Source organism: Eretmochelys imbricata, chromosome 5 (genome assembly GCF_965152235.1).
Source record: "Eretmochelys imbricata isolate rEreImb1 chromosome 5, rEreImb1.hap1, whole genome shotgun sequence".
Classification (NCBI taxonomy): domain Eukaryota; kingdom Metazoa; phylum Chordata; order Testudines; family Cheloniidae; genus Eretmochelys; species Eretmochelys imbricata.
In genome coordinates this window covers 46,409,709-46,425,856 of record NC_135576.1, presented here as the reverse complement: position 1 = coordinate 46,425,856, position 16,148 = coordinate 46,409,709, and the positions used below count along the sequence as shown (strand labels likewise).

At 39.4% G+C, this 16,148-nt stretch overlaps 1 protein-coding gene across 1 annotated transcript in view; it reads left to right on the top strand.

The window, feature by feature from the left end:
- PDE8B (phosphodiesterase 8B) overlaps positions 1-16,148 on the top strand; it is a 158,862-nt gene that overhangs the window by 96,537 nt on the left and 46,177 nt on the right. Inside the window, exons 4-8 of the mRNA XM_077816308.1 lie at positions 1,396-1,455; positions 3,237-3,294; positions 7,397-7,485; positions 14,495-14,573; positions 16,006-16,146. Of these exons, the coding sequence (XP_077672434.1) occupies positions 1,396-1,455; positions 3,237-3,294; positions 7,397-7,485; positions 14,495-14,573; positions 16,006-16,146 (427 nt within the window). The remainder of the gene's footprint in view (positions 1-1,395; positions 1,456-3,236; positions 3,295-7,396; positions 7,486-14,494; positions 14,574-16,005; positions 16,147-16,148) is intronic.

The window sequence follows — 16,148 nt, the reverse complement described above, 5'->3', positions numbered from 1 at the left end:
TAAGGGTTTCTGAATCTGGTCTAATGTTAATGTGTATTTAAAAAAATAAATAAAAAGAGGACCCTTTATTACTCGCATGTGGAGGGAAAGCCATTCCACATTTGACAATCATATAATTCCAGTGTCTCGACAAGATGCACCTAGTGGTGGTTAGACCAGTAGCAAAAGGCCTATTTATGTAATGGTTCACATATGGTACAATTTATGGAAAGTAGAGCTGGTCTAACAGATTACCCTGTACCTATCCCTGTAAAAACAGGCTTGTTCCCTTAAGTACATTTTCTAGTGTTCAGTCGACTTTCTGAAGTCCTAAGCAATGAAGCTTCCACCACTTTCCTTCTGAAACTATTTCACAGTTTAACATCACAATTTTCCTAATATTCAGCCTACGCTTTTCCCCCTTTTTACCATTACTCCTAGTTTCTACCATTACTTTCTTACCATCATTCCTAATTATACCTTCTTATGCCATGTTAAATAATTGCTCTCTCTGGTGTTTAACTCTACACGTATTTGTAAACTGTGGTTGTCCACCCTTCTAGTTGTTTAACCAAGCTATGTGTGTAGTTTCAGCTTTCCTCACAATTTAGTTGCCATATTTTTTGTGTGTGCTCTTCTCTGAACAGCATCCAATTTGTCAATGTGTCCCTGATATCTTGATGTCCACATATTCTGCTGGGAACAAATCCATCATGATAGATGGGTTTGAGGATTTGCAGAAGGGGCAGGTACTAGAGATCCCATGAATCCTTTGTCTTTGAGGGGAAAAGCATGTTCTGTCTGCAGGGATCCAGGGCTGTGGCAGTTGAGGACTGACCTCTCTTGGTGCTCTGTACTTTCCTCCCACCATGCAGAACAGCTCCTCGTAGGAGCTGTGCTGCCATTGACGTACCTTTCACACCTCTGCACTATACCACTAATAGGAGTAGGAGATGTAGATGAGTTAATGCTTCATTTTCTTATCTTCCACCAAGATCTCTTTTTTGGCAGTCAACTAATGGAAATGGGGACCATGCCATTTAGACTGACTGCTTCCCCTTCAAGCCCACCATACAATCCACACACACATGGAATCCAAACCAAATGAAATTGGTAAGAAGGGGCTTCTCCAGGTTCCCTTGGATTGGACAGATGCAGCTTCCTGCTCTCCCAAGCTTTGGGGCTTTCGGCCCAGAATTGAGGGAATGTGAACCTAATATCCTTAAACACCCAAAAATGAAATGGATAAAGTGCAAAAAATGTTTTTTGGGTGTCCTCTACCATTTTCCAGGCTTGACCTTATAGAATCTTCTCTGAGGCTTTGTTCATTTTCTGTTATATAGAAGATGAAGAAATTCAAAGTTGTCAATAAAGCATGACGTGATATAGTGTGACACAGGACTTTTCTTCTTTCAGGTCAATCCGTGCTACAAAGCCATCAGAACACACTGTGATACTTGCTGTTGTTCCCCGCATGTAGGTATTTCTTTATATTTTTGTGAAAGTTTTGTTCTGTTCAAGAAAATGCTTATTATATACAACCAGTAATAATGTTTGCATGATGATGCGTGGTCTCATAGGCCACAAGCTACTATTTGTAGCTTGGGGGGAATATATTATCACTAGGAGTATTTGTTTTTACATGAAGAGGAAAAGATCAGTGATGTCATCTTGTGGTAGGTTCATTTGTTCTATCTGATTGCAGACAAAACTATAACTTATTGCATTCTCTCACTGAAGAGGGTCATAACATAATGGCCTAAATATCAGAAAAATATAGAAAGCTATGATGGAAGTTTTAGAAAGAATGTTGTAGCCAATAACATCTTGGGGGTTGTGGGGTAAGGTGGAGTAGGAGAGACTAAGAAATACAAATATGAGAAAACTTAACAGTAGCTTGATAGAAGGCGGGTCCCATGTTCAGTGGAACATTTCCTGAAGTCTTTACTCTGATTTTACTCTTTGCTCTCTTTTTTTTTTACACAGTTTACTCAGATAAAATTCCCATTGACTTCAATTGAGAGTGTCGCTTTAGTAAGGACTGAGGACCTCTTCCTGTAAGGGAGTGGTTCTCAACCAGGGGGTCGCAAGCAGGTTTCAGGGGGTCTGCCAAGCATGGCTGGCATCAGGCTTTCTAGGGCCCAGGGCAGAAAGCCAAGTCCTGCTGCTTGGGACTGCAGCCAGGGACCCTGAGCGCCACCACCAGGAGCTGAAGCCTAAGCAACTTAGCTTTGTGGTGCCCCCTGTGGCATGGGGGCCCAGGCAATTGCCCTCCTTGCTACCTCCTAATGCCGGCCCTGGCTTTTATCTGCAGAAAACAGTTGTTGTGGCACAGGTGGGCCATGGAGTTTTTATAGCATGTTGGGGGGGGGGCAGTGGGGGCTCAGAAAGAAAAAGGTTGCGAACCCCGGCTGTAAGGCATTTGATTAACTCCTGTAAGGTGCCGAACAAGCTTAGCTGTCACTTTAATCAGAAAACTCCTGGGGAATTAAGGGCATATAGCACCTCACAGAATTCCTTCCTAAGTATTGGACTTAGGGTTTGACTTGTTATGAGGAACACAACTAATATTAGTTATTAGCTTGAAGGGAAAAAGAGAGAGAGGACTACTAACAAAGATAAGGAACAGAACAATAATGAAGAGCCCATGAAATTTCTAAGAGCTCAATTAAAAGTTCTAGAGATGCATACAAATTATATTGCATTATTATTCCAAGGCAATCTTGTCAAACGTAATCATGGCTCTGCATACTGTATAACTAAAGGAAATAGCGAGATCATTTTCCCCACCTAGTTTTGTTTGTTTTCTAGTTGTGTGACCAGGTAATTGTAACAAAATAAAATATAAAAGATTTATTGTTCATTTCCACTCTTTAATGAATAACTAACTTTAGGCTTTTCCCCCCTCTGCGTATACCGCTATCCTCTTTATATTAGCTTTCTTTGTAAAAAAAAACAAAACACCCTTCTTTCTAGCTGAAAAGAGCCAGCACTTCTCTTGAACATCTAGCAGGTTTGCTGCAATAGTGATGAAAAAATATAGTAACTGCCCCCAATATCCGTCATGATATCGTACAGTTAGTACATTGCTGTAGGTATCTAAATATACGCATCAGGAAGAGCTACATCTGCAAATGGATTACATGATATATACTGTGATTATATTTTGTGCCATGTTATTCTTCCTACAGTCTGTTTAGATAACTGTCAAGCTATCCTAGTTTTCATTTTGGATGATATATTCTGCTTTGCTGTAGATCTGCTGACCAAGAAGAGACCTCTGTTCTTCCCCTTCTCCATGCAGGCTTTGATAGGGTATGTAATTTACTAAAGAATCAGGATAATTTCTACAAACACTTCAATTTTCTATAACTAAAAATGAGTTTATGAATTATTTATGTAAAGCACAAGTTTGCTTGTATCACATGTTAACTTCACTGTATTGATGAGAAAATAACTTCATCAAACACTGTTCCTTCGTGTTTAACTGGAAATGTCTAAGTATACACCCTAAGAAAAACCTATAGACCTACCCAGTGCTTCCACAAGGAGCAGGAATGTTGGTAGATGAATTCCTGTTGGACTGGGCAAAATTCCCTGTGACAGGTGGCAGGATAAATATCGTGCAGTTGGGTGTCCTTTGCTGCTCCTTTGAAAAAGAAGCAGCTTGGACCCCTGGTTTGTATGTGTTGCATGTCACAGCATGCACTGTAGCCATCAGGAGATCTGTTCATCCCTCTAGCTGGCAGCCCATACCTACCTGGGGCAAATGGGGCCTAATCCAACTCTAACTGAAATCAGTAGGCAGCTTTCCATTGTTTTCAGTAGAGATTGAATCAGGTTGGTTGTGTGATATTGACACTTTGGCCTGCAAACTCTCTTGGTGCTCTGGGTATTAGATTCTGCCACATTGCTTGCACAAAGGGAGGATGAAAAAGGTATCTGTGCCTTCTTGCTCTCCATGGCACGTGTGTAGCTGAGAACTGAGAAAGTAGCCCTGTAAAGAAAGAGATGATAATCCAAGAGCTAGGGTGCTAGCCTGGGACTCTGGAGACCCAACTTCAATTCCCTGCTCTCCCACAGACTTCCTGTGTGACTTGGGCAAGGCTCTGTCTTTTTGTACCTCAGTCCCCATCTGTAAAATGGGGATATAGCACTTCCCTATCTCACAGGAGTCTTGTGAGGCTAAATGCATTAAACACTGAGGTGCTCAGATGCTGTGGTAATGGTGGGGGGGGGGGGGGAAGGAAGCAGATAAGTACCTAAGACAGATGTCAGCCCATATATTTGCAACTTTAATTTTCTTTTTAGTTTAATGTATTGTTAAAAAAAAGTTTAATTCTTTTAGTCACATTCTTTAGTATTAAAATTTTTTGTCTCAAGGTTTCCTTTTCTCCTAATGCCTAGTATTTTGTCCAAAGAGTTCAAGGCCGTATGCTCTGTAGGCTAGATTGTGACGTAATGTGCAGTCCTGAGCAAGGTTGGTGCAGGAGGCACTCTGGGTGACTCTGACACACAGCGCTAAGTCATCATTCCCTTCCTGTGCTGGCCTTCTACCAGCAGCAATCTAACCCTCCCTGCACTAGTTCAACTGTACTGGATGGTGAAAAGGGAGGGTTGATCCAAAGCCTTACCTGTTCTCTCCCACCTGCCCCAGGCAGGAGAGCAAGTGGGTGCATTCACTTTCTCTTGCATGGCCAGACCAAAGGTAGGGGGTTCAGGAAGGCTTCTTAAAACAGATGGGAAGAAGAATTGGAAATGAAGCAAGGAATTCCTTTGACTAATTTTCTGAAAGATTATTGTCATCATAAATCTTTCATGATCCTCTGCCTTTTAGAAATGAATTAGATACTTCTCCATGATCATTTAACATAATCCATTAGCCTGTTGTCATCACCATTGAATGCTGAACATCATTTTCTCCTTATCGCCCTAATTATTTGTAATGCTGTAATCAGTACGTCAGCATGATTTTATTGATTAGTACCAACTTCCAACATCAACTTGTTATGACTGGATCCCACTGAATATCTTCCTGACATACTTTATGTTGCCATTATGACCTTTCTTATCAGCATTGTTTTCAAGTTCTAGAATATGTCAGATATCAGAGTCTACTTCCGTCACAAGCAGAGGGGAGCATAGCAATTTTTCATGCTTGAATGGGTATCCACAGGCTCCAAATCCATTGAAGGGAGAAAAGATCAGCATTGTGCACACACACAGACTAAGATTTTTATCAGCAACAGAATGAAATCAATTTTTGGAAAAACAGATTCATTTTGTTCAAATTATATGTATCTCTTTTTACTATTTCCCTTTTTCGATAGCTTTATTTATCATTTCACTATTCATTATGATATTGGCATGCAGCACCTGCCTTTTACCTATCCTTCCTTAATTTTTTTCTTGGAAAAACACTATTTGACAGTTTTGTGTACCTTACTGCTAGTTCTGGTGGTTGTCTGGGTTTTTTGCACATGTGTAAATTTTAAAAAAATTAACGACGGGTTTAATCCTGCACCCAGTAAAGCTATTGATAATGATACTGAAGTCCTTTGTAAAATGCTTTGAGATCTACTGATGAAAAGCTCCATAAAAGAGGTAGGTGTTTGTTGTATTATTATTTACTGGAGTTTTGTTGTTGACTTCCTTGGGTTCTGGACTGGGCTCAAAGGCTTGTTGAAAGCTGATTTAATCTCTTCTTGGAATAGTTTTGTCACCTAATCAATAGATTTTCTACAGTACAGTATATTATGTCTATGTCCTGTAGCGATGAATAATTCTGGACTTTTGCTTAAGAGTTTTTCTGTATCTTTGTCATTTAAGTGACCTTTAAATTATCTTTATTGATCCGATGAAATTGAATCACTGCCTTTGGGGTTTGCTTTTGATAGATTCTGTGATCAGTTCCTATAAGATGAGTAATTTTGTTCGTCATCTAGTGCATAGCTGCTACAGTGACAGAAAATCTTCTGGACTGTATGTGGGACAGTCATCTTTTAGGAGTTATTTCTGTTCATTGTTTCATAAAGTGGCCAGGAAACTTTTTCCTATGCCATAGACTGATGGAAACCAAGTCACCTAAACCTATTGCTTTCCAATTCTTGCTTCTTGGGGTGAAACACTTCCAGAATACCTTCTGAAGTCTTCTTTTTTTCCTGTATATTTTTTGCTATTTTTTAAATTTTTAATTAAGTGGCTTTCATGTGTTCATGTTGGTATAATAAATGTTTGTGCTGATTCCCTTTTATACTCAAAAGTATTATGAGTATATTAATGAATTAATTGCATAAATCTGCTACACATCCATAAAAGAACAGAATATGTCTTTCTCCGCAGGGTGTCCCTTTCTGGTTCTGTCAGTTCTTTTCATCAGTGCTGATCTGATTTTCTTCTGCAGCATTGTATCCTTATGTGATAATACTGCACAGGCTGAGTCTTAAATTCTGCAAAGTGTAAATTGTCCTTTAAATTGTACAGCTTCCTCTAAAAAGGACCTTTGATGTTCTTCAAAGGATTGGCTGCTGGCTCTCAATCCAGCTGTCCTTCCACAAAACTAACAACATTAGAGAAGTGTTCTTTGTGGAGAACACAATAAAATCTGTACAAGCATTTATAAAATGGTTGTTTCAGAGCTTCTCCAACAGTTTTACTAGTCCGCAGTTCACTGTAACTGAAGTCAAAGAGCCAGATTCTTCTCCCCTGATAGTCCATGGCAAAACTCTCTGGACTTCAGTGGGAGTAGGACTGGACGCTGTATTTGCCAGAGAGGGGGTGGGGGAAAGAAACCAAAACTATTCTCACTTTTGGAGTGTACAGATATTACCCTTTGCTATCCTCTTTTTCTTGACCACTGTCAGTGTGCTCAGTACTTCAAGCATCCTTTATAAGCCAGGTTCTACCAGCCATACTCACTCTGAGGAGTCCCTTGGACTTCAGTGAGACCAGACATAGACTATGCTTCCTACTCCTTGTCAGTTTTGGACCACTGTGAGTTTACTTGGAATAAAGTGGAAGGCCAGAGCTCATCATAGATTAATTTGGTATTAATGTGAATGTTGTACATGTTTCTCAGGAATTGCATTTCTTTTCAGAAATAAGTGATGGACATGCAATATGAAAAGTCCTTGAATATAGGTTCTGGATCAGGTTTTTATTTTTTATAATTATCTATTTAGCTGGCTTCCTAAAACCAAACAAGAAAATGTGCAGTTACTTAGCATATTACCTCACTTGCTTTGTACATTACTGTCTTGACAATTAGAAAATCAATACGGTGGAAAAGATTGTTAGAGCATTAGCCACAAAGGGTACAAATAAAGGTTCAAAAGATTAGTGCTTCTAGGCACAGAAGTATAAATAAAGGTTTTAAAGTAATCAGAGTTTTCATGTACTGTCTCTGATTCTTTTCCAGAGATTTATGGAGAATAGCAACATAATTGCCTGTTACAATGAATTGATTCAAATAGAACATGGGGAGGTGCGGTCACAGTTCAAACTACGGTATGTAGAAGCATAAAAAAAGGAACATAAACTTTTATTGTCCAATTACTTGTTTGTGCATCTGCCTCCTTGTGGGTTCCATATAGTGCATTCTGTATTAAGAAAACCTGTCAGAGGTGATTATCTGTCATCATCAGTTCTGATGGGTTTTTGTGCCCCACTTGCCTTGATATGGCTTATAGTGAATTTAGGCCACAGAGCAGCTCCCCTTGCTAAAGTCCCCCCTATAGATCAGAGTGAGGCCAGTTTGTATATTTATCATTCTAGTAGAAATAGTGTGAAAGAGCAATGTACAATTCAGCTGGTGGGATGGGGTTTGATATGAAATTTGTCTGGTCTTGTATACATGGTGCATACACTATAATTCAATCTAGAGCCAGATCCTGATGCCTTTTCACTCCGTTTTTACTCATTCTTCATTTGGGCAAACCTGTATTGATCTCAGTGAGAGTTTGGCCTCTGTAAGGAATTGTCCCACAGTGATGGTATTCCATTATAGGCTTTGTTTACTATAACTAGTTTAACAGAGAGGAGGGGGGTGCAAAATATATACTCAATCATCTATGTATATAAAAAACTTGTTGAAATTCATAAATAAACTGTAGCAGAAAAGAAACAATATTTAATCTTTCCAAAAATATTGAAGAGGAGTAATCTACAGTGGTGACCTCTGGAAAAGAACATCTTTTCTGTGAATTTGAGTTCACACTACGGGAATGCTATAAACATCTTTCATTAATTGGCCTGATCCGTCACCATTTAAGTCAGGGGTCTCAAACATGCGGGCCGCATGCAGCCCCCAGGGTTATTTCCTGTGGCCCGCAGGCTCCCCGTGGCACCCCCGCCCCCTCAGTATTTACCTAGAGCGGCTTCAGCCCGGCATGCACTGGGGGCAGGAGGGATTTCAGGGAAGGGGTTGGAATGGGGGCAGGGAAGGGGTGGGAAGAGGCGGGGCAGAGGCAGGGCCTCACGGAAGGGGTGGAGTGGGGGTGGGGCCAAGGCAGCAGGTTGGGGGGTCAGTGGTGTGGCCTTTGGGCTAGTGTACTAGTCCTCATGTGGCCCTCGTGGTCATTTGAGTTTGAGACCCCTGATCTAAGTCAAGGGAAGCAGGAGCAGACCCTCTTTGCAGAATCTACTTTTGCTGTTGAGATGGAGATCTTATAGGGCCTTGATTTCAAATGGATCTTGAGGTGGCCTTGAAATTTGCACAGACATGCATGCTGTTGGATGGTGCTTGGAAGGGCACACCAGTTGCTACAGTGTGAAAGCAAAGGAATGCAGAATTCAAAATAAGTGTAATAGAAAACTTAGCTTTTACCAAAAGCTTAATATAGCCTATATACAGTATCTGTAGTCTGCAATAAGGCTAATGGAATATAATCTGTAATGACAGTATAAAAGGAAACCTTTCCAGATAATTTGGTGTAATTTTCAGACTACCACCTCCAAACTCCGTATGTACTATGATAATAGAAACCTATTGCCCAGCAATGTGCAAAGTCAGAATCCTGCCAGAAACTCTAAATACATGAAAATACCCCACTTAACTATTCTCAGATAGTTAATTAATCAACCTAATTAGTCTTTTTGCACCCTTTAGGCTTAAAACTTCCTAGGCACTTGCATCTGTCTTCTAGCACTTGTCTGGAATGTACAGGAATAAAGAAACAAAGAATTATTGAAAAGGTCAATAGGCATTAGTTTCATGTCAGCATATTGAACATGCCCTCATACTTCCTGTTCTGTTTTCATTTGTTTCCTTTTCCAATAATCATTACATCCTGCTTGTTTAAAGAGTACAAAAACAGGATGTTTTAATATGTTTTAGCTCCCAAGGACAGAACACTAATACAGCCTGAACACCTCTGCATGAACAGTATTAATAATTAATATAAGTAATTGAATTCCCAAATCCAGGGAACATGACTCATATTGATTATCAAATTTTTCTACAGCTTTATTGAAAATAAAGCCATCAGCCAAAGAAAGCTTAAAGTCCTCATTACACTTTGAAGCCAGTGTGTTAGTCTCTGGAGGTAATTAATCTACCAAATCTATTGATATTCTTTCACCTAGATTATTTAAAGGAACTGAGCTGTGCTCTCCCCTTTCTCATTCAGTTTTCCGTAGTTTTACAAGCCATAACAACAAAATTAATACTAAAGCACTGCTTTTTTTGCATCTGCATAACTCTAAAAAATGTCTTCAACTTAAAAAGAAATAATTTGGAAAGCAATTAGTTTTTAATCAAATAGAAACTGTGTTGATATTTTCATCCACTTAATGTGAGTTGCACCTCAATGTCCCCTCTGAATTTGGACCACAGAGACTGCATTAATGTAGCTCTGTTTCAAACAAACTGGTACCTTTTCACATTCATCAGCAGGGTCTACATGGGACAGTTAGAGCTCAGCAATTTAGTAAGCTTTACAAATCGCGCCCTCCTGTCACACTCTGCTGCATCATGTAGACAAGCTCTAAGTGGATCTAAGTTGCTGTAACTAACACTGAGGAACCAGAAGACGTGTGTGTAGTAGGCAAGCACCTAACATGAGGGTGTAAGAAGATGCAAGGTAAAGCAGACTGACCCTGGACTTGAATTTACACTATTTTCTTGCTTTGTAAGGCATAAGTTACGTAAACTTAGTCCCCCTTAAACCTGTTTCCACCCACTTGAATATTACTGATGTGTATCTTACACCTTTCCCACACCTCTCAGTTTGACTCTACCTGGTTTTAAATCCATGACTTTAACTGAGAATGATCTCAAAAAGCCACTTAATGCCTGGATGCAACATTTTTTGGTTTGCTACGGCCAATGCAGACATCAGCCCCCAGAGACCACTTCATTTAACTCAGTGATACTCAGATCTCAGTGGTTCAGGAGCCAGATTATTGATTAACATTATCCAAGTGTGAATTCATTGTTTCATGTACTATAGTAATATAGAGTGTGTGTGTGTGTGTGTGTGTGTGTGTGTGTGTGTGTGTGTGTGTGTGTATAATATATAGATTATGTGGGTGGGTGTATATACATCTGTATATACACCCACCCACATAATCTATAGGTAGGTGGTAGTGAGGTGCCCACAACCCTGGGTACCCTTGGGGATTTTGTTGTGAGATTATGTGTATATATACCAGGGTTGTGGGCACCTCACTACCACCTACTCTTAGCATGAGGAATTTTTGTCTGTGCCTGGTGAGGGTCAGCTCCCTGCCTCCATCAGTCACAGGCAACACAAGCCCTGACCTCTAGGCCTACGCAGGCCATGTGCTCTCTTTACAGGCTAGTGAAAGGAGCACCCCAAACTGCCAAAGCATCTCCCTGGAGTGTCCAGACCCTGTTCCACTGGACACTTGGAGTATGCACAGAATCGCTGCTTCCAAAGAAGCTATACAGCACTGAGTACGTGTTTCACCTCAGATCACTGCTCTGCTAAACACGTAGATATGTTTATAGTGAAAACAAGTAAATTTATTTAACAAGGTAGAGAGATTCAAGTGATTGCAAGTAAAGATATTGGAAACAGTTGATTACATATCAAAATCATAAAACACATTCTAGAACCTAGACTTGCTTAACTGGATACTTTCATGTCTTACAGAGCAATGCTCACCCAAAGCCCTTGAAGTGTTTTACAGCCAGGCTTGGCTGTGAACTTCCATTCATGAGACAAGTCACGCTGTCAGCTTGCCTCCTCAGTGAAAGATTCAGGATGTAAAATTTCCTCTCAAAGATTTTGCAATTTTTTGATTAGCATTTGGCTCAGTATGCAAACAAGCATCCATTGTGAGATATGCAATGCCCAATATATACATGACCAGACAGAGAGAGAAGCATCTGTTACATCCTGCTTGAAAGTAACCTGTCTGAGACATGTCATAGACTCATAGAATCATAGAATTTCAGGGTTGGAAGGGACCTTAGGAGGTCATCTAGTCCAACCCCCTGCTCAAAGCAGAACCAATCCCCAATTTTTGCCCCAGATCCCTAAAATGGCCCCCTCAAGGACTGAACTCACAACCCTGGGTTTAGCAGGCCAATGCTCAAACTACTGAGCTATCCCTCCCACACCACCTTCTGGTTACCTGCCTCAAGAAAATAATTTTCTGTACGCACACGTAACTCCTTTAATATTGTCTGTACATACATTTCACAGTGATTTATTATGATCAGTAGGCCACTGGCTCTTGGTAGAGACCTCACATATTACCCTTCAGTGAATTACTATGCATGTATCTGACCCTAGGGATCCCTGTAAAACTCTCTGCCCCCCCCACAGCAGTGCCTGCTGCCAGTTGACGCCAAGAGATTCCTGAGTCTCATAAACCAAGATCCTTTTGTGGCAACATTTATATAGTTATGAAATAGTCACACAAAAGTAAACTATTTCTGTGTGCTGGCGTCATTACTGCCAGCTTCTGACTCAGAGATGTGCATATTTCTCAGAGTGGAGGATTTTTTTCCAGTAACTTAGTGTTTCTGAAGGAATTCATCATAAAACACTGAATAACTGTCATTAAACTCACTTTGGGTAAAAGAACAGGGTCAGGCTGTCTAGAGTGGCTCATGAAAATGGATGCCAACCGCAGGGCAGACTGTTACAAACCAGGGTACAAACCCCAACCTGGTTGTGTGTTCTATAAGTAGATTCCATTAGCCAAGTATCAAGTGTGAATTCCTCAAGCACTAGAAATGCCTTAACATGGAGTCACAGACAGCCCTCGTGGGCATTCCAATCTGTCATGCCACCCAGACAAGCCTGCCTTTGTTATGGATGTTCCCTTATACCAAAAATCACAACAATATTCACATTGCTCCCAGTCCCAAAGGACCAGTCACTTACCCCAGGTCAGTTGTACCTTAGATCTCTCACCAAAGACACCACTTGTAGACAATCCTATAATAAACTAAAGATTTATTAACTAGGAAAAAGAAATGAGTTATTTGCAAGTTTAAAGCAGGTGAACATACACACACATGAGTTACAGTCATAGGCTTCAAAAGGTAATAGAAGCTGTTGTAATGTTCAAACTGTGTGTCCTTTAGATCCAACCCAAGCTAACCTGCTTGGGGATCCCTTGTTTAAGCTTAGAAATGTTGCCTTCTCCAAATTCCAAGCAGCATAGCGATACATATCAGGGATTTTTATTCCCTTCCCCCAGAGTTCAAACTGTGGTGGGATGTGGGTTTGTGAACATCCCCTCTTCATGGGGGTGGGAGGGAAGCAATCGGCAAAGTCTTTTGTCCATTGATGTTCTACAATGGTTCGTCTGTTATCAATAGGCCTTCTCTTGTTGGGCAGGAAATGACACCTTTTATGGTAAACTAGTAATTCATACTAGGTAATGCTTCTCTCCTGACTGTAGGGGGTGTCCAGCTTCATAGCTAATACCTTTGTAGTTACAGAGAAAACATTTAAATATTATCTTTATAACATGGTATAGAGATGATATAAGTGAGATTAATTAATGCAGCAACTCACACACATTTCATAAAGTCCAAATACTAAACCCATTCTTATAAATATAACACATCTGTTTTAACCATGCTAACACACAAGTGAGCCAGACTGGTTTCCAGTTAATCATTTGTCAGTTTTCAGTGAGGCCTAGGGGCCTTGGCATGAGCTGGCACCTGGTCTGCCATCATCACAAACAGTTTGATGGTGTTTATGTTCACTTGACTTTTCTCTTCACTCCAAATGCATTTCATCACACATTTCATGGGACTGTTTGTTTCTGGTAAACAAAGAGAAAATTTTGCTTGGTATAACAATATGTCTTGAACAGACATTTGTAGGCTTATTGGGGTTTTTTGGAACATTGACTGCTGAAATGAAAACTGAGACATTTCAGGTGTCCTGGGACCCAGAGGAAGCCATATGAAAGACTAGGACTGGACATATGATCGCTGTAAGGGAGGGAGAGCATTGTCTTCCTAGCTAGGAACCTCTCCACACAAAAGAACTTTACAGGTTCTGCTGCCATTGAATCTTTCCAAAGGACCCAGGATTTGGCCCAATGACTTCAGCAGGTGGTACATAAAAAATCAAAGAAAAATTTTGAATTTCTGGTTTGAGTCCCTATTAAAGTTATTGAAACCAAATATTTTGGTCTTAATAATAACATGGGAGCAATTAAAACATTCCAATTTGTTTTCTTGCAGGGAGACTGACTTCATATTTTTTAGCTACTAGTAGATCAGCAAGGAGGCTCCCAACACTTCAAACTAAATTAGTTGTACTATATGATTTTTAAAAAAAACCCATACATAATGAAGCTGTTTTGGTTGCCAGGACATCCTTTATAAAGTGGTGATCAACTCAGGAGAGACTTTTTGTTGGGTTTCCTTGGTAATTTGTGTATTGTTCGCAAGATACACATGCCTGAAAACTGAAATGTTGCTTTCTTAACCTTGGCCCTGACTAAACTATTATCCAAAGGCCTACGGTTTTGGTTTTTGCATACTTCATGTTGTAATGAATGTAACTAATATCTGCCATATAAAAGATTCAGTTCAACAGAAATGCTGAGTATCTTCTGCATGTGTTGGGCCACTGAAATGGCTTTATGCTTTCAACTTGTTCTGAAACACTGAACAGAAGTTTGTCCAGTCTTTTATTAGCAGTGCCACAGGCCTTCTGTAGAGACCCAAACTGGAAGGCAGACTTCATTATAAAATTTCATGTCCACTGTTTCCCCAATAATACACACCCCTCCATAGACACTCTGGTTGTTCAGTTTAAAGCGTGTTCAGAAAAGAGAACTTGCTATTAAGAGGATGGTAACTTTTATATTGTGAATAACAATAAAAACACTTGAATGTCAGAAATGTATGAAAACTGAATTTTCAATTATTATAATAGAGATGATTACATAGTTTTGTCAAAACAGATTTTGTACATGAATCACCCACTTATTCATACAGTGTAACTGCATACTAGAGTTACCAGTGACAATTGTAATATCGGTAAAACTAATGTGATTCATTTGCTAATTGCAGGGCTTGTAATTCAGTGTTTACAGCTCTAGACCATTGTCATGAAGCTATAGAGATAACTAGTGAAGAACATGTTATTCAGGTATGGAAAATATATCATTTATTAGAATATATGGTTGGTAAGGAGGAAAAACTGTCTCCTTTTATTCCTTATGCTTTGCTGTATTTTCATGTTTTGATTTCATTGCCTGTTGGAAAGCTTTAATAAATGAAAGCAAATATGATGATCTATTTGTTTCTTTGCATATTACTATTTGCTGTATTTGTAAGGTCTTTCTTCATTGAGCTATCAGAAATATGATTTAAAAGCTGTCCCCAATATTATGCATTATGTCTTCTTAATACAAAGCCAGAAAGATTGATTGTGAAAAATCCTAATAAAGTAATACATTTACAGTGTACAGTACATAACAGAGTAAGATGGCCTTGACAGTCAAGTATTTATATAATTTTTACTTCATTTTTCTTTTGCCCCTCTCCTCTCCCTAATTTGAGATCTTTTTTGTAATTTTTGCCACTTCCATGATACGTGGCATCAAAAGCATGAGGATGGACACCCCCACTACATGAGAGTGCAGTTATGGCTTCATACAGACTATACACTGATATGCAGGATGAATAGCAAGGCCCTTTTCCCCCACTATTTTTCTCTTTCACTCTTTCCTCATGATTCCTTGATTCTTGTTATTTCTGTTATCATGGTTAACAGTGCAAATCAAAATGGGACACTTTGTAATGTGATGTAGAGTTCCAGAAAATGGACAAAATTTACAGCAGTTGTGCAATACATAATTTGACCATAGCATCAGAACTCAAATTGTTGTTTTCACAGGACATACTGTAGGTCTTCAGCTACAGATCCATTAATGCTGAGCAAATATGGCAATATTTGAGAATATTCTTTGGAATGAAAATCATGTCTTTGCTTTAGCAGTACAGTACTTGCAAGCCTTTTTACTTGTTTGATGCAAACTTTTGTGAGTAAGTTTGATTGTTTAAGAATCTTTTGTCTTTAATACCCATAGGCGCTTATTTATAGGGTTTTGGGTTTTTTTTAAATTGTTAATGGATAATTGGCAAAGAAAATGGCTAAATTAAATTATTTGCTATGAATAACTCATCAAGCTCTAATTCTGGCATATTGAATAATATATGTTGGTTTGTTTTTGTTTTTTAATTAAAGTACTTTGGACAAATTCTGCATTAATTTGCAGTCCCTTGTCTTATTTCTGCTTCTTCACATGTTACACGTGAATTAGGGTCCATTCAAAACCTTATTGACTTCAGCAGGAGCAAGGTCAGGCCCATCAGCAAGTTCCTTGGTTTGGTAAGAGGAATAGTCTGGGCTATACAATGTGCATTCTTACAGCAAAAATTTATTAGTATAATGTACAGTAGGGCATTTCACTCGGTATCACAAAACATTTTTATATTTAGGTTTGAGTAGATCTTTTCTCTCAGTACTTTCCTTTTTCGCATGCTGGACTAAAATTTAAGGACCTCTATTTTGACAGTATGTTAATCCAGCCTTTGAACGGATGATGGGCTATCACAAAGGAGAGCTTATGGGAAAGGAGCTTACTGAGCTACCAAAAAGTGATAAAAACCGTGCAGACCTTTTAGACACTATCAATATGCGTATCAAAAAAGGAAAGGT